The 23,439-nt window shown below is 41.8% G+C and overlaps 1 protein-coding gene across 1 annotated transcript in view; it reads right to left on the bottom strand.

Moving 5' to 3' along the window:
- VAT1L (vesicle amine transport 1 like) overlaps positions 1–19,504 on the bottom strand; it is a gene marked incomplete at both ends in the record, with an annotated part of 43,078 nt that extends 23,574 nt beyond the window's left edge. The window contains 4 exons of the mRNA XM_079541488.1: positions 575–717; positions 11,225–11,440; positions 14,037–14,166; positions 19,275–19,504. Coding sequence (XP_079397614.1) covers positions 575–717; positions 11,225–11,440; positions 14,037–14,166; positions 19,275–19,504 — 719 coding nt within the window. The remainder of the gene's footprint in view (positions 1–574; positions 718–11,224; positions 11,441–14,036; positions 14,167–19,274) is intronic.
- Between the last annotated feature and the right edge of the window lie 3,935 nt (positions 19,505–23,439).

Raw genomic sequence — 23,439 nt, forward strand, 5'->3', positions numbered from 1 at the left:
CCTTTATTGATATCGCTATCTAAAAGCAGTTAGGCAAACTGAAACAAAAAAAGGTATTTGAAAGCATATAAATGGAAACAGAAGCACACAAAGCATACAGGATTTCTGAAGGCAACAGGATAATTCTAATCTAAATGCAAACAAACAAAACCTGAGGATCTGAAACTAAAACAGACATCACATGCTCTGCTATCAGTCCCTGGCAGAAGACAGAAGCACAGGCAGATGGAGTCACACCAGAGAGCTCTTCTAAAACTTGGATAACTTACAGATTCACTGAAAACTTCTTACTCTGTAAAGCTACAGTGAGCTACTACATACAGAGATAACTGGAGTTTTCTGGTCACATCTGTATTCTTCTTTGTATTTACTTTGCAAATCTTATGCTGCTTATAAAGAATAAAGAGATGCTTGCTATTTTGTTCCTTGTCTAAGGATCTAAGCTGTTTTCTTGAATAATTCCAGCTCCTGAACTCAACAGGGTAATCTCTTCCCGTAGATAGAATCAGCCCAGTGTTTTTCATGGTATTTTGCCAGACAGTATATAACACTTACTTGAGAAAAACAAAAATACCTTTTTACTTCTTGCACATAGTCTGCATTTCTGTCAAACAGGTGAGTTACTGAGTCTTTGATTGCTTCATGTTTGAAAGATGAAGCTGTTCCAAAAACAGTAACATTGGGAATGGTTGAACAGAGCTGAGCAACAGCTTGACCCTGCAAGCACATTATAATGTTAGTTCATTGATATGGAAACTGGTAGACAGACTTTGCAGTTACCAATTCATTCGTGACAGGGCAAAATCCAACACCAAACATGCAAGCACTTCCCAAACTAATTTCTTACCAGTGTAGTGCAATTCAGTCATAGGAAAAAAACACACTTAAATCAGATGGATATCCTGAAGACAAAGTAATTACAAAGATTAAACGAATTCATTCTATCAAGAATTGTATTGGAAAGGAGTTCTTGTTCTCTTAACAAAGGCAGGGTAATTTAGCGGAAATTGCATGAATTTACAAGGAACATAAAAAACGATTGCTGGAAGAGAACATCAGAAATATTTCACACTTTCTACTCTGCCTTTTTCCCAGAGACCCTGGAGTAACATCGGCACTCCATGCCTCAGAATAATTGTGGCTGCTTCCATGTGTGATTCTAACCTCTGTTCACAAGAAGGCCTCACAGCACTTTATGCCATAACAAAACTTACGGCAGATAACTGTTTCTGATACTTAGATACAGCTTCTATTCCTCAGATTCCTGTGGTCCAGTATAACATATAATCTACTTTTTTTTTAAGGGATCACATTTTCTTCTTGTTTCAGTAGGAGATACCAGTTTAGCGTGGCAAATCTTGCACAGTACAGCAAATCTGTTTTCCCTGTTCTTAATAACAACCATTATTATTACTGATGTTTCAGAATGCAGAAATAGCCATGAGTCACACTATCAGGCTCACTGAGCCCAGTGCCCCATCTTCAAAACCAATCAGTAGGGAAGAGGAGAAAATGGCCTTGAGCACACACAGGGGAATGATTCTCCTAGTATATCCTCTCAGTTCCATGGCTTCTACAGTGTAAGCTTATGCTTCCCTGTGCCTATGTTTAAATGAGCTTGCAGGAATTTCTTGCTGTAAATAAAACGCACTTCACATTATGGTTTTAATTTCTGAGATCTGAAACAGAACCCCGCTTTCTTTCTACACTTTTTTTCTACAATTACACTGCTGAGAAAGAGAAGTTCATTGTGCTCCATGACAGCCTGAACTTCTATCTACACACACATACATGCATCCACTGACACACACGGGTGTAAAACTGCCTAACTATCCCTCAGTTAAAGAAACAAATTCCACTCCTCACTGCAACTGCATTATTCCACTGGAAATAGTAGGGTTACATGGATATGCCCAGAAGCAAGAAACAGCACTGTGATTCAGGAAATAACATCTAGCTGAATTTAGCAGATTCTTACTTACACTTACAGCCTTATGACTTATTGTCATTTGTAAACAGCATGCATGACCAGTAAAATCATCCATGGATAAACACATTTCAGCACATTCAAACCAGAAACTCTGATTATTACTATGTAAATACCAGTAATCAGTGCTTGGCTTTTATTTACAATAGAATAATTGGGTAATCCTGCATACCCTGGGGTCTTGGCATCTTCCCATTTAATGCTGAGTGTAATTGCTAGTGACAGTCATCAAAGCTGAACATCTCAAGAGGACAACAGTAGTATTTTTATATGGTGGCATGCAAACAGAGTTAGTCAGTAAACAGCTACACAGCAAGAGCAGTTTCTGTGACCTTTGGGCAGATACCAACAGGTGAAGAGAAGGGAACAAGAGAGGATGCATTCTAATTCGTTCTTTACAGGTGACAAATGGAAATAGCAGAGCAAATTGAACATGTCCAGCAGCTCAGAGAAACTTACAGCAGGACCCAGATCTGCATGTAGATTTGTAGCACGATAATCCAATACCAAACATAAATGACCTTTTCTTTTTAAAATCATCCACTGTTTTCCTGGATTTGAATCCTTAAGTTAATAGAAATCATAGGCAAATGTCTTCCTGGGGAAGACATCACAAGATGAGATGTTTTCTAGTAGCACAGTTTCACTCTTCTCATGCTGTCTTTCCTATTTCTTATCAGCTCGGTCGGAAGCCTCCAAAAACACAGAATTACAAGAAAAAACAATCTGACTTCTGCATCTCTTTTTTCTCAGCTATTTTCTCTAGTAATCAACTTCTCATTTTCTACGCCTTCCAGAAAATCATTACCCACAGTAAATTACATGTCTACATTAGTATTTTATAACATATGCTAGTTGAGTGAAATTCTGACATTATTGATCTATTCTTTAATTAGTTTTCTGCACTTTCAATGTAAGTCAGGAATACAAGGGATAATGAATGTATCCTGAATCAAAGACGGTGTATGTTTGAAAGGTCAAATATTAGAGCAGGAAATGTTTTTTATCCTAATTAACATTTAACTAAACCACCGTCAGACGAATAGGAGAAATGCATGAAAAACATCACAATGTACATAACCTATTTTCTTCCTTTCACCCCCCATAGAGATAAGCTTATCTAAGATCTTACATGAGAATACTTTCCAGCTTTCTGTGGATACTTAAACCCTAAAACTGACTCACATGACCAGTATTTTTCATAACTGGATGAACAAGATCACTGAACTATTCTGTGACAATTCCATGAAACGTTCTTGTACAGCTTTCTGAAGCTAACCTTGGTTTGCACTTATTTTGGTGCAAAGTGTTCCTAACATTTGAATTTCAAAAATACAGGAATAAAGGCTGATACTGGACTTAGCAAGATTTCCTCATCTAAATGGGAGAACTCAACTCACCCTACAAACTTGAATGTTTCACTAATTTCTGAGGAATTCGACTAAGCTCCAGAACAGCACTGCAGCTATGCAAGTTGCTCTTAAATCTCTCTTCTTAATCCCTCAAGTCATTTAGCTACTTTTGGATTAGCAGCTTTCGTTTTAGAGGGCTATACATGTTAATTGCAAGTGTGAGGGGCCCCAGCGTTCAGAATGCCCACAGTTTACAAAAGAAGCATGCAGAAGGAGTTTTGCAGCTGGAAGGAAAACCATCCTCTTCTCTGGGCCATGGAGATGTAGGTGGGCTCTCCTTGCTAACTGTGACTCCCCACTGCACTCGCCCTGACCACAGGGAGGGAAGATGATAAAGGGCAAAAAAAGTAATTATCATACAGATACTTACTTTTATGTTTAAGGAGATTTAGCTGCTTTTGAATTAACTGATCAATTGCTTCACTGAAGTGATAGACACGGTTACAAATTATTTCCTTACAAGGGAATTAATCTGCTTTAAAATCTATATACGAGGACTGCTCCAAAAGTAACGTCTCCTATTTTATTATCTCAGCCCATGGCATTAGAAATGGATGTTGCTGGCATGACAGTGGAGCTAGCTCCTTGTTGGCAAAAATGCACAGCTAATGGTGGTGACTACACTAAAAAACAGCATTTTGTAGCTGAGAATTTGCTCTATTAATAATGTTATTGTGCTCTTTATACCTGTTGTAGTTTCCATGGAAATCAATAGAAGGCATTACCTTCAGAGCAATCCAGCTATGTGCACACACACAGTTTCTCATACAGAACTGTACACTGACAAACAGCTTGGGTTTCAGTGTTCTACGGAAGCAAAGCAAGTCTTGTGTACTGGACTCAGCACAAGAGCATCTCACATCTCACTAGCTTCAAAGTCTGTCTGGCAGACTCATTTTCAAGGGCTCCTGACAATTTATGACATCAATGTATTGAACCTAATCTAAATGTGATTATTATAGAATCTATTTATCTATTTTAAGTGAATACACTTCTGTAAGCTTTAGTTCCAGTAAAAAAACCTGAAATTTTTATACATTTGTTTGCTTTAAAACCCAACTTTAAACCTGCAGGATCAGAAACTTCTCATGCTGAGATAGTCATATAAAAGAGAGGAAAAGCAGATTTTAAATTAAAAAAAAGAAACAGACCACTTTGTTCATTTAAGCAATTTCAAAGTTAAAACCATGGAAATATCACAGGCATTGAAAAGTCAGTATGAAAAGCATGACTATACGAAAATTTACTAATCTAATCAGCTTATTAATACTAACTTAACAATGGCTGAATTATAAATAAATTACTGAATTTCTGAAAGGTTCTGACCAAAAGGCACAAGAGAGACCATTTTGCACTGATGTACAGCAGTCACACATCAGTAGTCTTTCATGCACTCTTTCTGCTCTATATACTTTGCTATGATATAACCGGAGCCGAGCCTTACAGCAGGAATGAACAAACCATCTACAAAACAACACCCAGCAAAACAGCATCTATGAGAATCAATAGCATCGGTAAGAAATGATCACTTCTGGAGGATATTTTTGCAGCCTGAGGTGCTATGGCATTTCAAAACTCACTCAGACTTATACTTGCACACAAAAGCTGTCTGGAACTGAACATGAAGATAACATACTTCCAAAATGCACTGCTGCCACATGCCCATATTTGAAGGTGGCACGAAGTACACAAAGAGTAACAAAACTGCAAGAGAGGATGTCTACAGATCTCCTGGCATCAAGGAGAACTTTTTTGTGGTGTCAGGAGAAGCTAGCTGCACAGTACTTCATCTCCTGAGGGTGTTAACTTTCTGGTACAGCAGAGGAAATTGGAAACCAAGAACTCAAGTGAACATTGCAGAGTGGACAAACAAAGCAATTGTTAAGGCAGCATCCGTTACACTCAGTGCACCACAGAAAGTTTTGGAGAAGAGGCAGCAGGAGGTGAGGTGAGGTAACAATCTCTTTTTATCCTAAGACTGACTTTCTGCACAAATCAGCAGGGAATGCTTTCTCCTCCTTCCTTGAAAAATTGTGACGTTTGGGTGCAACCAAAACTCATGGCTGTGTCTACATTTGGTGTAAACCCTCTGCACTAAAGGGAGCCAGCATCCACCTGCCACAGTTCTTGCTCAGAGCACACAAACTCCATCAGAAAAGGCAGAACAGCCAAGGAAGAGTGCAGCAGTGGCAGCCTGTGAGGTGATTCAGTAGGGGACTTGGGGAAAAGGACAAATCCTCTGGGGAGAGCAGAAAGAAAGGCCTTCAGACACTACAGCCTGCTTTGGTCAGGGAAACTGCTTTTTGTGTACGGCTTGCCAAGCTTTTGTGTTTGATTAACAGATTACGCTCTGAGGCAGCGTCTGGAAATAGACTCAGACATGGCACTGGGACTTTCCTGTGCTGCTGAGGGAGCATATCCATTGCTTTAGAGGCATTCACATGGCACAGGGCATCACGGTGTAAAGAGACCCTGTCTGGCTTCAAATGAGTCAGCTAGGATACTGAAAGCAGCTACACATGGCTTTGTGTGGGCTGATTTATTCTCTTCCTTTTCAGACAGAGAAGAAATCGGAGAAAAGCACTTGGGGGTGTATTTATTAAGTGCAGAATACCTATGAACTACTGAGAAGAAAACAGCAAGTGTTCTGGAAGGTACTGGATAAAGTTTTTATCAGATCGGGAAGCTGTAATGCCACTGTGCAATATACCAGTTGAGATCATCAGAAAAAGGGAGTAAATTCCAATAACACATATTCAAGAAGAACTAACTCAAATACAAGTCAAGAGAGCTATTTAATGTACTCCTACCTGCTACGTGCAGACAGACCTAAATTCAATCAGCCCATACAATGTTGAAAACGATGGGGGATGCTGAGAGATCTGTTTCAGAAGGCTGGCTTTCAGACTGCCCACTGCAGCTTTGCAGTCACTCAGCTCAAAGCCCAGGAAATACTTCCGTGTGGAGTACTGTGAGTAGGATGCTCAATGAAACAGACATCTGACCTTATTATAGAAACTGAGTGTGCACGAGCAAACTTGCTTTCAACGTGAAAAAACACAGGCCAAGGAAAGGTTTGATCATGAGCATTTTTCTAACCATATATACATACTACCAAAGAGATATGAAGGAACTGTCTCAAGATGAAAAAACAGTTAATTTAAATGAAAGAGCCAGAGAAGATACAGAGATACATTAACTGGTTACAAATTAAATCTGGAAATTGAGGAAAACTTCTCATACTGCAAAACAGAGCAGGGAAAATTTGAAGGGATAAATGCAGAGTTGTTTTGGTTTTTGTTTGGTTTTTTTTTTTTCCTCTTTTAGGAAGAAATTTGATCATTCTTTCGAAGGAATTCCTGTGATACCATGAGATCAGCTGCTAAAGAGTGCCACTTCTTTGTCAGATAGATGTGATTCATTTTGGAACACATCCTCAAATATTTGCAATTTATGCAGGGGAGACAAAATAAAAATAAGGGCTCCTGCCAAGCAGTAACCCCTCCTGCCAGGATGGCCTAGATCTGTTGCCAAGTCAGATTTATCCTTTGAATTCAAACAGGAGAGCTTGCATCTGTATCTTCCTCTACTTCCTCTTCTGAGGGTGGAAGGAAGGTCAGATCACAGTTTCAGGATAGCAATCAATACTGCATTAAAAGCAGCCTGGTTCTACACCTGGGAGTGTGAAATGTGAAAGAACTGGCTAGTAATTCTGCCTCGTATCTGAGGAGTTAAGCAATGAAATTGAAGTGTTTACATGATTGTGGTAAATGACCAGTAATTTGTGCTCTTGGAATAGGCAATATATAAAAACTAAACAGATGAGCAAATGGGCATATGGGCATAATGGCAGCCTCTAACAAATCTAAATCCACAAAAGAATTCGTTCCAAGCAGATCTAACAGGCAGAGAAATTAGATTTATTACATATAGAAATGATGATAATTGTTTTTATGTTGTTTTTTTTAAATACAGGAATCCTGTAAAATACACCAATTCAATTAATCCAGGACATAGTCCATAATTTATGAAGTTGTTCTTCAAATTATTAATGTAATCTCATACAAGCCTGTACTGAAACTTACACTGAACGCACTGACTTGAGCAGTCTTCATTTTAAAGAAGTAATTGCTTCGCACAGCAGATCAGTCCCAGGGGAGTGCATGCTAATGCTCTGTTTCCTCACTCTATTTTTCCAGTTGCCACTTAGCTACCCTTGAAAAAAATGTCATTTAAGTATATTTGTGACGGGACCTATTCTACCATTCTCTTACAGACATTCCAAACATCAGTTATAGAGTTTTACAGTTAAATTTAAGCCACTTTCTCATCTGGGTATTTGCCCTACAGTAAGTCACGTGTTCTTGCAAACCTCTCACACTTCTCAGCTTTGATTTCTGTGTGTGTATAATCCTAAGTTTTTGAAGTTCATTGTCAGCTGACCTCACTATTTTAGCAATCAGTTCAGAAGGGCACATCTCCCTAGCTTTAGGCATTTATACTTCATAGGTACTATACAGTTTTATCTTGTTAACCGTTGAACTGCCCTGCTGTACAGTGTAACAGACCACTTAAACAGAAGTGTTAAGTGATAGCATATGACCAGCCTGGTTCTTGTTAGATCTTAATCTGCAACAGAGGAATGATAAGAAAATGCTTTGCAAGACACTAATTTCTTATCTATGCCTGATGAGAACTGTGAGCCAGAAGGCCCCTGCTATTTCTCCAGCCTACTTCACCTTCCAGGATGGCAGCTGACAGTCAGTTTCTCTTACTTTCTCCCATCTCACCAGATAAAAAGAGACAAGAAAACCAAAACACCCATTGCAGCTCCCATTCCAAACAGTCAAAATCAACAACCTGACCCTAGGAAACAAAAGTAAACACTATCTCCTCTTTCAAATCCCCTTATCTGAGTGCTGCAGCAGGTCTTTCTTATTAAATGGAAGGCTACAATATGCAGTGTTACAAGCAGGTGGTGACTGTCCGTATTTCTCCTCCTGTTTCAGAGAGACAAGATGCTTCCCTACAGCCAGCTATCTTTCCTACAGTGAAGATCACACAACTCCCTCACCTTGTAGCTGAGTGGGAGGCAGTGCATTTTCTTTTTTTCTACATTATCTTCCGATACCCTTTGAAACTTCCAGAAGTAAGTAAATCACCTTAACTAGAACACCTGGTCAGACACCAAATGATACCATCACATACTAAACATATCCCAGGCACAGATGGGAAAGCAGTTTGGTAGTTTCCTCCCTACCAGAAATATCTACAAACAAAAACAAGGCCACATAAATACATTGAGGCAACACAAAAATAAAGGTCCCTGAGAATTTTCCCTGAGTGCTTTCTGAAAAAGCTGCAGGATTCTCCTGAAGGGAGCTGGGGAGCCAGAACAAAGAACCTCACAAAAGCTTTTTGAAGCAACAAGTTCTTTTTTTTTTTTTAAACTGCCTGAAGTGGCTAAAATAATGATCGTGTATAATGAGAAAAGAAAATTACAAGCTTCTAGTCCCACAGGGAGCCTACTGTCTCATTAAAGTATTCTGGAATTTCTACGGCATTTAAAAACAAACTGGACAGGTTTTCTACATGGTGAAAACGTTAATGGACCTGGTATCTGTTAAAGCAATAAGACACACACACACAAATCTCTTCCTGCAGTGACTTCAGTGTCAGTCTTCTGTTTTATTAGCAAAGCACTTCATGAAAATAATTTGCTCGGTTGAGGCTGTTATATTTTTCAAAGGATTAACAGACAGAGTGTAAGAGTGGTTTAAGGGGGAAGACGTGCCTTCAGCACATTTCCTCTGAAATCTTGAGCAGAAAATCACATCTGCAGAATGAGATTTTACCTGCAAGACCTACCAAGGAATGGGAAAAGCTTTTCCCTTCTGGTCCTAACGATACATGCTCTCCTCACCAAACCCAATAGCCTGCACAAGGCTCTGCCCCCGTGACACAGCGATCAGCATCCTGCCCTGCAGGCTAACCAGTGGATTTCCACTTCATCTGCAGCTCTCCCCAGATCACACAGATCTACAATAATACTGCTCACTTTGACTGTTCCTCCTGCGCCTCTGCTCTTTCCTCTGGAAGCTCTGTTATTTAACTTCTTCAGAAGGGAAAAAAAATGTGTTTTTTCTCTTGGGAGCCATACAGGACCTTCCCCTACTTTAGCTTCTCTCAGAAGAGGCCCACAAGCAGCACAACACAGGACTATCAGAAAAATGTTCACTGGGCATCTGCAACAGCAGAAAGGAAGAAAGGCAGCAGCATCTTAACTGGATAGCCCAGCACAGGGCTTGCCCAGTGAAGAAGTGTGTATAGGCTAGTAGAGTGTTAGCAGTGCTTAAGGAAGATAATTAAGGAATAATAGAGATGAGTGAAGCTAAAAAAAAAAAAAAAAAAAGAGAGAGAGAAAAAAAAAAAAAAAAAGGAAAAATGTAGCAAGGACACTTTATCCTAATGCAGACAGTCTAGACAGTCTATTCTAAAAGTCCATTTTCGCTAAAGTTATGCATATGCACACACTCTTGGGTGTTTTGCTAATTCAGTATGCTCAGCCTGGGTCCATATAGAGTCAGCTGGGCTAGTGGCCTCACAGGTAAACACAGAGCCTTAAAGTCCTACCGAATATCCAGTTCCCTCAATGTGTGGCCTCCAGTTGTTTAAATTCCACATGACGAGATTTAATGTTATAGAACAATAAAGTCAGCCATAATGCTCTAGGTTGCACTGTGCTGAAACATAATAAGATTACAAATTCCATTCATTTACAGAAGTTTTTCAAGAGGATCATTTACTGCAAGTAGGATTACTGTTAGCTAAAAATACTTTGTGCAGGGAACTGATGAATTTATTCCTTTGGTTACAGACTTCATTTCCATGAGAATCTAAAAGAAGGCCTAAGGGCATAGAATCAGGGAAAAGGTGTTTGGGGCTGCCTACCAGACACTTCAGCAGACAATAAAATATTAATTTAGCATAAATAAGGAATGATAGTAAAACAGAGGAGGTACTCTAATTTAAAAGGTTGAGATCTGCTCATGTTCTAAGGTCATAAAATCTGTCTTATGGAAGAGGACTGCGTAATTTCCAACATAAACATATTACCTTGTAGGTGTCTTAATATTTTATTCAAGAGAGATTTTTCCAAAGATATTTGAAGCAGTTGGTAACACCATGTGTGGGCTTCTCATGTCACTGTGTGCCCTGCTGTTCCACCCAATCCATTCAACCATTGTCTTGCCTATGCAGCGCAACGCCTCTTTACCAACAACCCAAAACATGGCATGCAGCAGCCCCCTCTGACTCAAATTCTGCATGTGTATGGCATTTTCCTCAGATTTGGCACAATAATATTTTCCACTGTTTTAAATCCCAACAGAGGAAAAAAGCGCACTGCCTTTCACAAAGAAACATCACATCTGCACATCGTATCTGCAGGAATATTCCAGCAGGGCCATTTACAGCAAGGAGAATTACAGTTACCACGAGGACTTTATGCTGGGAGCTGATTCATTTAATCCCTTCCTTACAGCCTTCTTCCACAACCAACAAGTACAAAGTGCAGAAAGGCAGGGATACAAAGTTTGAGGTAACACTTTCTTGTTCATTTCTGAGTACCTCAAAAAGGCTTTTGGTGCTTTTTGGGGTAGAGTTGATTGTCAGAGCATTTTTATTTCACCAAAAGCCTGCATCACTGTCCGACGTAGCTCCTGCACCACAATCCCTCATGTAGGAAAGACTGATGTCAAATCGAACCGCAGCATCTGGCTTACTTCAGTGACTTGATAGGAACGTAAGAAAAGCTCCAACTTACCACCCCACCTCCTGCAGAGTGAACCAGCACAGACATGCCCTCTCTTAGGTTAGCAACTTCAAAGAGCATCATGTAGGCAGTTACAAAGTTCATGGGAAATGCAGCAGCTTCAGAAAAACTCATGTCATCTGGGATCTTGTAGACGAACTCTGCCGGGGTACAAACCACTTCAGCCCATGCGTTGTAGTTTACAAAAGCCATGATTCTGTCTCCAATCTAGAAACAAGAACAACAACAAAAAAAAACATCGAGGATATGTGTGCAACTAAAACTGTAGGTAGGAAGTTCTAAGATCTGCACCTCTCTTGGTCAAGCTGTGGATGACAGATAGTAAAGATAATGATGCTCCACAGCAGTACAGAACAGGCACATTTTGGTCTCCCAAGTACTTGTTGTCACTTTGGCTTTGGGATATTGTGGGTTAGCTAAATGCTAAGGTACTGCTGACAGTTCTGAAAGGTTTGTATCTCTCTTAGAATAAAAATACTGAAACAGAACCGTCATTCCAGTTTCACTGAGATGTCTCCTCTGAAATTCACATTCAAATTAGCAACGCATCACTGGTAAGCATTCTGTGGTTTCCTTTTGCTGTTAACAAAGTATATAAAATTTAAAGTCTGTTCAGATTAATTAGTGAGTATTATCACAGTCCTGTATCGTTGCAAACAGAACTGACTACCAAAAAGAATGCAAAGGAGAGAGACCCTTCTTCGGAGCGATTTCTTAATAATAATAAAAATAATAATAATAATAAAAATCATATTTTCTATGAAAATTATACAGAAGCATGTCAGATTGGGCCATCCTCACAACTATAGATCACACCTGTTACATCTGGGCTCAGCAGAAATCAGCTTTTGCTTTTGGTGGGAAGAAGAAGAGGCTGTTACTCTTTTACTCCCCCCACCCTCCACCCCCTCCTTCCCCCTCCCCAAAAAAAAGGAGAGCTTTCTTTCAATATAAAGCATGTTTTTACACATCTCTATCAAAACGGACTGCCACTCCATGTCATCATATCACACAATAATGCAATCACAGCCAGTGAAGACAATAAATAGCTGGCAATATCTCAACTGTAAGATGGCCTGAGCATAACGCAACTTGAACAGGACTTGAACTGGAGGGGATCTACAAAGGGAAAGGAGGTCAGAAAATATAGGGTGCAATCTCAGCCATTCCTGCAGTCATTACAAACAGAGGTAACAGCATACGCCAACAAGACAACGAGCATCTGGCATCCTTCTATTCAGTGCAAAAGTTCCATAAAGAAGCTGACAGAGCATTATTGCAGCTCCATCTTGGGACATTCCCCTGGTGATGGGTTCATACCTGTGCATAACATTATTTCAAGTTTTAGATCTTCGAGATTACTTGAAACACCACCACAGCTACACTGACCATATGTAAGAAGTAAAATACCTGGACTTGTTTAGATTTCAGGAAGTTCACCAGGGCACAAACATGCTTTATGGTCAGAACAAAGTCATAATCTTCAGAGGCCCAGTATATTCATTCAGGGGCAACGTTACTCAGACAAGAACCACATGTTGTAGCTTTACATGATGCCCTTTAAAAATAGCAGGAACATTTAAACTGAAAATGCTGATCTATATCAGAAAACTTCCTACTGTCCTTTCATAAAATATTCCTCCATGTGGACTACAGGTAACAGAATACTAGAGCTGAACAACTGAATCAGAAGAGTTTTTCAGATACTTAAGTTTCCATTCAGTTACTGTTTATCACAAAAACATTGAAAGATTATAATTTACTGCAAGGCAGAGACAAGGCAGAAGGGGGAAAATGGAGAAATGTCCTAAGAGAAGCTTATCATTGACACCCTACTGGAAACTAAATTGGCCTGGAAACTAACTGGAAACTAACTGGCCCTACTGGAAACTAAATCTGTACTCAACAGAGAAATTCTGAAGTTCTTCCAGAACCACACAATTATTACTTTTAAATAAATTTTAGGTAACTGCCTTCTTAACATCAAGATACAGTAAGAATTTAGAAACGCAATTATACTTGATGACATGATAGAGTCAGCAAATAGCTGATATACGTTTGACATGCATTAACTCATTTGTGTCCTATTTCAGAATTTTTTATATCTATTTTTACTTACATTAGTAAGTAACAGAGTACGAGATTGGAGGGAATTGAGGTGTTTAACATCAGCAATGAAAACAGTAAGTAGAACACAGCACTGTTTATACACAATACACTGGAGAGTACGTAACGCCAACCAGCTCTGATAGCTTTATTACACACATTAACTATCTGTCATTTATCATTACTCTGTTAGGCAAAACAGATTCTGATCACTCAAGAAGAAGTTAAGTCACATACCCAGAATCAAGGTCCCATTATTGTCTGCACTATATGAATGCACGCAGCTGTAAGAAACAATGCTTACCATCAATGGGGCCTTGTTAGCTCAAGATCAAGAACTGGAACTAGCATCAGCAGTGCATGGGCTTCAAGGAATTGAACTATAATGACAGCAAACATGGCCAATAAAACTTAACTCAGCTTCTTTTACTTTCCTAAAGCTCATCAGTTCCTACAAAACCACCTGGATGTGCACACAGCACAGGTGACTTTTCAGGTAGGATCTGAAGATCACACTGGTGGCTTTAGGTATTAATTGAAGAGGTCATTCTCATGCTTGGGAAGCCGAAAGGAAAAATTGCCATTTCAGATCTCAACATGGTAATGAAGGCTGCTGGCAAAGACATAACAGAAAGCAATAACAATCTCAGTGAAACGGTACTTTCTAGTCTTTCCCTGAAATTAAAGAGAATATTACCTCAAATCCTTTCACACCATCTCCAAGAGCTTCTACGATTCCAGAGCATTCAAAGCCAGGAACAAGTGGTGTCTTAGGGGGGTTGTCAATATTCCCCTGTCGCACCATCAAGTCAATAAAATTCAAACCGCTGTAAAACACGAGGAAAAAAAAAACAAAATCAGAGTTATTGCCATACATCAAAGCAAAGGGGGAAATCTTGACCTGTGAGATGACAAAGACAGAAATCTTCATTAAAAACCTGGGCTCCACAGCGCAGAAGTGACCCAGCAGATATTCCCATCCTTCACATGTGGAGCAGACTGACTTTACAGCAGTGCTGCACAGGCTGTGGGCAGAAGCACACAATGCAAGGCAACCACATCCATCCTTAAACAGAGCTCCAAAGCATTCCGACTGCTTAGGAGTCACATGTAAAAATTCACAGGGGCCATTTCGAATTCATAACAGGGAAACATTATGTTTTCCATGAAGGCATCACTAGCTGGCAAATAAAACCAGGTCAATTTAACAAAGAGAAGAATCCTCAAACACTGTAGGTGTTTTGGTCCAAAAGTACTCTGATGGAACTGTCCTAAATTCAGAAGTGACTCCAAGAATGAATCTTGCGTTCATCTCAGGTAGGAGTCCAAACTGTGATGAGAACTTGATCAGTTTTAGATACGCCATTATTTTACAACTATTCCTCCTGAACCACTTTTACACAGTCTTACAATGATTATTGAGGTCTTTGGAATCCTCAGGGCTCTTGCTCAGGATGTTTACAATTCCCCCCTGTAGCCTGAGCTTTACAAAAAATTCTGAAGCACCTTTGCTTTATCTTTTGTATGCCATCCAGTTTTATTTAATAAAATGCAGTTTCCAAGGCAGACTCCAATACAAAATGAAACAAGAAAAACAACTACTGTTGGGGCAAGGTTTATCCCCTATGTGTACATACTGATTCCTGGAACAAAAGCCATACACACAGTTAAAACTTCTAGCACTTATAGCAACACTCTAACAGTATGCTTCAGCATTAATCCACCCTTGTAAAACACAGCCCTGTGTTTATTATTAGCTGGAATTGCTGCATACTAACTCCCCCATGTCTATGAAGCTATGCACACTGCCAGTCCTACTCATGTGATATGATGCCAACAACTGCTCTGATACATAAAATTACTGATGTGTACAAGAATTTATGAGATGGAGCTTTAGTCAGACACTAATCAAGACGCTCACAGACTGAACAGACCCAACAAACAAAAAGAGACACACAGCACAAACATGAAGACAAGACGGCATTCATGAGATGTAGGTCAATGGGGAAAAAAAAATAAAAATAAAAATAAAATCACCAAATGTAAATATTTGTAATTGAGGTACACAGTTTAAAAATGACCTGAGCCCATCGCCTTTAGCTCCAAAACTAGAATTACTGATTGTTTTTGGAAAATATAGCTATAACAACCAAGCTTGACCAACTCGGGAGGAAAATTAAAAAATAAAAACCACAAACACACACCATACACATATACACAAAGCTCATCAAGGGCAGGAGGGTTTGGGCACAGTTGGGTTGGGAGCTTTGAAATTATCTTGGAAAGACCACTTCTTATCCAGCGGCCAAGGCCAACCCCGCGTTGCCACTGAGAAGTTGATACACGAAACAGGAATTCTGAACAACAAAATGCCTGTGAAGCACTCAGCATGTGAGAAGGAAAATAAATAAATAAATAAAGATGACAACAACAAAACAAACACATAAAAAACCCCACAAAACAACCATAACCAAACAACTAAGCAATCACCGTTAGTTTCCTACGGGCCTATGTGCTTTCGTGTCCCTGTTACTCTCATTTATGCATTCGGTTTCATTCCTCTGCATCCTCTCATATAAATGAGTTGCTATAAGCCAGATTTGAACAAGCCCTATCCACAACAAAGCTGAAAGTACAACTGGATATATGATAAAACCAGCAAATTATTATCATTTTTAATCAGACAGAGAGCTCAAAAACAAGTAGCTATCTTAGTAACTATTTCCAGGACATCCAACCTTGTCAAATCCTTCTCTGAGATTCAATCTGCAGCAGATAAAGGAAAAGGGAATTTGGCTGCAAAGAACATCGTAAAAAAATGTCAGAGATTCTAGAGAATAACCACCATTCATCCCTTGTATCAGCATGAACCAGCATAGCCTCTTCTGGTGTGCAGTAAAAGAAAGTGACTGCTGTATTTCCCGTACACTCATACTCAAAAGGAAAAGAGTAAATTCTAAGTGACCCACTGAGGAACAGCGCACAGCTTCCTGCAGTCATGTGCTCTACATCCTAAATCAAAAGCTGTATGCACATGGAGATAGGGAAGCACATAAATTAGGCTGACAGAGGCTCTGCAAGGAGCTCTCAGCAAAGCAGCAAGGACAGTGGTGTGAGCTACACAGACTGCCTTACATGTCCATCTCCAAACCCACTGTTCATCAAAATTGAATTATCTTCAAATCTGACTTTCTAAGACTGCAATGCTTTGCCTTAATAGCTTTGAAGCTCTTGAATATTCACTTCTGTTACTGAGGTTTAACTTCGCTGTGTTTTTTTTAAACTATGGAAACTCCTGTGGGTGCAGTGTTCTATCATCTTCTTTCATCATCGGATCAGCAGTGGTCACTTAGGTTCACTTTGCTCTGATCCACACACTGCAGGACGCCCAGCACTTCCACTACAAAACATCAGATCACGCTGACCAACGTCAGCACTCTGGTTTGGACAGGAGCTGCTTTTGATCTTTCTTATTTCACTGTAAGATTCCACTGATATTAAACACTGAAGTCATTGAAATACAACAGAGCAAAGAAGAGCACTGAGTTCTAGGTTCTTAAGTCTCCTTTTACGCCAGCAAGTAAATTGCCTGAAAATCACATGCTTTTCATCCGGAAACAGCCACAGCACATGATCAAGACTCCTTTTACAAAGGAAATTGATACACTGTCTCCTACTCTGTGGATTTTGTTCACTTGCTCTCAATTTTTTTAAGTGATGCTATCTCAAAACCACCGGGTCAGAAGGATCACTTCTGCTTCACTCCTCATGACGCACATGTATAACGACACAAGGAAGAAATAATTATAACAGAACAAACAAAAATAAAAGGAGGTAATTGCAGGACACCACTCCTTACCCACACATCTTATCTGAAATGTCCGTCTGGGATTGCTCGAGCTATTTGTCTCATCTATCGAACAACACGTCCACTAATATTTTGTAGGCTGCAAGTGGCAGTAAAAACAAACAGAGCAATTTCAGCTGCTCTGTCATTATCAACCAAAAATTATTTCAGGAGATATGCAGAAGCTGTGACTCAGCTTGGACATCAATGGCTGCTCCATCCATTACTCACAGAATGAGGCTAACACATGACTCATCACAACTGAGACATTTTCAATTGGATCACTGATGTGACAGGCCTTCAGAAGGATAAGTCAACATGCTAACAGCAATGTACCCTCCATCACCTCTATTTACAGTGCCATACTACAAAATACACACGCAGAAATAATTTAACTGCCTTTACTATCTGTATTATTTATCATGCATACACATACTGCCTTAAAATAATGATTAATTTTCTCCACAAGTTAACTCTGCCATGAAAGTCAACTGCAGATCTGTTCCACTAAGCATTATTTGGCAACAATACGACCTAGAGGAAGCTCATCTTTGACATGCTCAGCACTGGGTGCATTAACAGGTGGATGCCACACAGGGAAAACCAACAGTTACTTCTGTTGCTCGGTTTCCCAGACTAGACCACAAGCCCATCGTTGTCACCTTGACAAATCTTCTCTATTTACTATGAAGAAGATCAGACGAGTTGATTTTGCCTTATTTGGAAGCAAACTTTGGTGACCTGAGCACATCAGCCCTACAGCCATGCCCAGACAAGCAGTCCACGCAGATGGACTCAGCCGGCATGAACGACAGCTGTGACAGCATGCAGAGCTGCGTGGTCTGAGCAGATCCACCGATGCCATAAACAGCAATCCTGGAACTCACACAGCTCACTACAGTACTAGAGCACAGCACAGTATTTCTATTTATTGGAAGAAAAAAAAAAGGTCCTTCACAGGAAGCTTGCTATTTGAGATCTATTCCTTTGATGGAAATGGAGTTCATGCAGACACTGAAGATGGGTGTAAATTCCTCAAGCATACAAAGGAATATGTTTGCATGTGCTTAGAATATGTAAGCTTTTGCAGGATAACTTTTGTTAACAGCTTAGAAGCATCACTAAGAAAACAACAGGACCTGTTCCTCAGTAGAATAACAGCCCCCGATAGCAGAACGAGCTACCCAAGAGCTAAATGGGCTATCATTACTTCTTCTAGCCTGGAACTTCTTGCATTTCTCATCAAAGCCATTAAGAGTCAAACAATTAAACAACACTCAGTCACAGTTATCGTTCCCTGTTCAGGTCTATGGATCTCACTTCTTGTGGGTGATACTTTGGGGTTGTTGGGGCGGAATTCCTCCCCACAACCCTTACGATCCCCTGGTGCCAGCACCTCCCAGGCTGCAATATCCTTTAAGTCCCCGGGGAGCTCCAGATCTAAGGCACATGCACAGGGCGCCCATCCACAGGGTGATCGCCCACACCGCGCTGCCCTGCGACACAGCTCAGCCTTCCTCTGTGTTCGCCTTCGGGAAGCATCATGCCACCCAACTGAACAGGACAGCAGGCGGCCAATCTGTGCAGGAAGGCCCTCTCGTTGTCTCCTGCCACTTGAAAAGAAAAAAACAAATAATTCTATTTTCATACAGGAACACGTGCACCGAGAAGTGGCTCCCTAGGAAGCACGATCTGCTTCAGTTGTCTGGAGAAAACAGAAAAGCCGTCTAGGAAAGCCGGCAGACCGCTAAGCGGGCAGGGACCGCGCCGTGCCGGCAGCCAGCAGCGGGACCGGCGGACCGAGCACCGCAGGGACCGAAAGCACACAGCAAAACCAAACCCTGAACGGGGGCGGACGCGGTTTTTCCCCGTGTCTCCCTGACGGCACCACGAAAATCGATGATTTTTGTCTCGGCGCCGCTCCTGACAGCGCACCCGCACCTCCGCTCCCCGCTGGATGCCGGGCACAGGCGGCGGCCGGCGGAAGCCACAAGTGGGGAAGTTCCCCCGCCAGGGACCCGCCGGCCCCGGCCCCACCCGGCGCTGAGCCCCGCGCGCCCCCGCCCCGGCAGACAGGCGATACTGGACCAGGCTTTCACGCGGATCTTCAGCTCCCCTTCCTGCGGCTCCGGCATGGCTTTCTTGGACACGCGCAGCTTGTTGAGCCCCCCGAAGGCGGACAGCACCACGGCTCTCATCTCCTTGGTGTCCGCCGCCCGCAGGCTGCCGCCCGCGCTGCTTTCGGCGGCCTCCTTGCCGCCCTCCTTCTCGATCATCTGCTCCGTCTCCTCCGCTCGCTGCGCTCCTTCCTTGGCCATGGCGGGGCTGCGGTGCGGCTCCCGCCGGCTGCGGCTGTGCGAGGCGCGGTGCCGCCGTGTGGAATGGCCGCAGGCACGGCGCGGGTCCGCCCGCCGCCGCAATGCACCGACTAGCTGCGCAGCGCCATCCGCCTCCACGCGGCGGGAGGGGACCGCGCGGCCGGGGGAGCGGGACGGAGCGGAGCTGAGGCGGCGGCTCGGCGTCGCAGCCGGCGGCAGGGCGGGGCGGGCGCGGGGCGTTCTGCTCGTGGGCTGGCGGCGAAACTGGCGGCCCCAGGTAGCAGCCCGCGGCCCTGCCGCTGTGCCGTCCCCGAGCCCGGCTCCTCGCGAGGCGCGGCCGAAAAGTTCCCCCCGGGACGCGCGTTTGCCCAGAGCTGCGTGCGCGGTACGGGACGGGGAGCCCGGCTCTGCCCGGCCGTGCGTGGCGCTCAACGAGGGCGCAGCGCTCAGGTCTCTAATTGAGGTGCCTGGCACCTGAACTCCAGCCCGTCCCTCCCCTTAGGGAATGTAAACCACCTCCTCCCCAGATCTGCCCTCACATCGCTGAAGAGCCGGGCGGGTCAAGGTGTTCTTCACCACTTTCCCTTCTGCAGCTCTTGGGGTCAGCCGAGTGGGTGCTCTCAGCGCTGGGAAGAGCATCCAGGTGGACAGGTGCCTCACAGTTGACACAAGCACTGAAAGCAAGCAACTCGAGTTTGAAGCAGTTGCGATGAATATTTCGTAGAATCATAGAACCTCTTGAGTTGGAAGGACTTTTAAAGGCCATCTGGTCGAGCTCCCCTGCAATGAACAGGGACACCCACAGCTCCATCAGGTGCTCAGAGCCCATCCAGCCTGTCTCCAGGGATGGGACATCCACCAGCTCTCTGGACAACCTGTGCCAGGACCTCACCACCGTTATTGCAAACAACAACTTCCTCATATCGGTATGAAGTCATTTCCCTTTGTCCTGTCACAGCAGACCCTGCTACACAGTCTGTCCCCTTCCTGCTTACAGCCCTTATAGGTACCAAAAGGCTGCTCTCAAGTCTCCCTGGAGCCTTCTCAAATTCCATTCAGTGTGTGCAGAGAACATCCCTATGGAACTGGGTGTGCATGGAGTGCTCCTTCCAGCCCTCTGCAACAACTCAGTTCTGTTTGAGAATAGGGATTCTCTCTTTGCACTGTGGGTTTGTTACAAATCAGAGTTGATCAATATTCCTTATTTTCACAAAGCACTTATTTCATCTTGGGTTATGTATTCATGTTGCATTTGGGGAAAGCAGAAAAACTAAGAAATTCCTTATTTACAACTGTAATGAGTAATGGAGTAAAACATTTTCATTCACATTAATGAGTGGTGTGAGATACAGGAGAAACAGTTTTTGTATTTCTTTATACTTAGTATGTGATGCTTTGGGATTTTCTTCCTAGTCTTGAGAAAGTTTGCAGGTATCATATTCTTTAAAGCCTATTTCTGAGAATTTTTCATCTAAGTCTGCTATAAATGAAGCAGTAAACAAATACATCTCAGGAGCAAAGGAGATAGAATGCCAGCCACAGGGGAGCTTTGCTGCCTTCATTACCTCGAGAAGTTCAAACAGATCTGATGAAAAGAGAAGTCTGCTGCCTTAAATGTCTTTTACATTGTCCTTAAAACATCTTTTGGACGAGGATTCAAAACCTGCTCATTAACACGGTCGAGAATTTTCTCTGTGACGTATGAGAATGATGCCATTCCTTTTGCTCTGAGCAGCGTGTGGAGGCATCTCGCTACTTTAAAGGTCAGGAAGCATTTTTTTCTTCCCTTGCTCCCCTGGTAATGGCATCAATATTCCCCTCCGTTTGCTATGCACAGTTAATTTGGTGCTGTAAAAAGGAATACAAAGTTCTGTCACTTTAGATCTGGACATTTGAATGCATGACCAGGCAGGCAGCAGTTGAATAAAGAATAACATGCATTTGATTCCTGATGATTCACTCAGCTGGCATCTTATTACAGTTCTAGCTCAGATGGTGAAGTGCAGTGGGAAAGATGGGTAGCACGTGTCAGCTGAGTGGCATCCCAAGTGATCCAAGGCACAGCTCACTGACATCGCACTGTGGGTCTGAAACATCCCAAGTGAATTTGGACAGTGAGATGGCATTTATTTTGCAGTGGATTGCCTGCTAGCATAGTCCCCACTGTATGCTGATTACTTGGGAGTGTTTTGATTGACCCTGACTAATGATTTAAAGCTGTCTCTCTTCATCTTTGATCTCAGACTGTAGTTTATCCTGAGTTATTGAATCGTATCCTGTTTGCCAGTCAGTATGCCCAAAAGATGGATGGCTATTCCACAGTTGGAACGTCTTGCCCAGGACAGAAGCAGGTCTTGCCCTCGTTGGTTGTGGCAACTGAGGAAACATAGAACTCCTATTTTTGCAGCAATGCTGAACAAAAGGCAATTAAGAGTTCTTTGATCTCCATCCTTATCTGCTGGTCAAGTGCTGTCATCCTTTGCAATAGTGACTATTAAAATGGTGTTTAGAAAGCACAGGAAAATGGAACAGTATGCTTGTGGAGGAATGCTGGCAGTTACCATCAATAGTTCTCATTGATTCCAATCCTGTATTTTCAGAACACAATCATCAATTCAACGACAGGTCCGAAGTGTGACTGTGTCAGGGACAAACCTGTCTTCACCACAGACACTGCTCTGAGCGTTCATGCCTGGATTTCATGGAGGGCAGCTGCCCTTCAGAGGAAATCTAATTGCAGGTCTATCATACTTTTGGACTAAGACAGGTAAAGAAATGTTTGTTACTGGAAACACAGACCACATGGAAATCAATCAAAAACTGCAGTAGCTCAATAGTTTGGTTTTGTTTAGACCCTGAATAATGGCTCATTGCTTTGCTCAGAGGAAGCAATGTATGGACGGCAGAACCAAACCCCTAGAATGGAGAATACTGTAGTTTTCACTGAGACATAAATCAAATTACATTTTCTTTCAACTTATAAAGGATCAAAAACATTTTTAAGATGAGTGATGCATTTTCTTATAAAAACAGTAAAACAATGGGGCTTTTTTGTCTGTTTTAACGCAAAAAAAATTGTGCAGTCTTTATGTTGTGTTCTAAAATATTGCTTTCTTTAAAATCTTCTCTTCTCTAAAAAAAAAAAAACCTGTTTATTACAGGGTGAAAAACAAATCCTCGGGACTCTCTTCACTTTTCCATCTTATTCAACATTTCTCCTTCCAGCACTGTGCACTATGAAGCCTCCATCTTGCTTGACAGCAGATGCATCTCATGTTTTGTCCTTTGAGAGCATGTTCTGAATACCTATTTCAGCCACTGTTCCAACCTGTAGTCCACAACATCTCTTATCAATAGGAAAATGCCCTCATTGATTTGTTTTTCCCTGTATCCGTGCACTGGCTATATTAACAAAGATGTTTGCAAAGGAGCCTCTAACAATATAGCATGCTAGATTTATTTCTTTGTCTGCTTTTTGCAGCCAAGAGAAACCTCTGTTTCCCCATGTTTATTCACATTGAGGTAACTATTTTGTTCTATATTGGCCACGGGCTTTTTCTTACTGGTGCAGCAATGTATGAATCATAAAGGCAAAAGAAGCAATTCTGTCTGTAGTCACTGCAAAGACCTGTACCTTTCCCTTCAGTAGATAGAAGCAGCTTTAAGCTCCTCAGAGCCATCAGGAATTGCATTTTAAATTAAAAAGGACAAGAAAACAAAGCAGTCACAGATTTGGCATGGCCAAGGTATGCTAATGTGACTTATCTTGTGACCACACGGACTTTCATTTCTTCATTATTTTTTCGTTTGTCTTGTGCAGAAATTGTGTTCAGGTACTTCAGTGATGGATACAATAGAAATCAAATACATTGATCACATTATCATTGATCATGAAGTTTTAACAAAAAAACTTCATTTATGACTATTTTTATTAG

This window comes from Tetrao urogallus (genome assembly GCF_951394365.1).
Source record: "Tetrao urogallus genome assembly, chromosome: 12".
Taxonomy (NCBI): Eukaryota; Metazoa; Chordata; class Aves; order Galliformes; family Phasianidae; genus Tetrao; species Tetrao urogallus.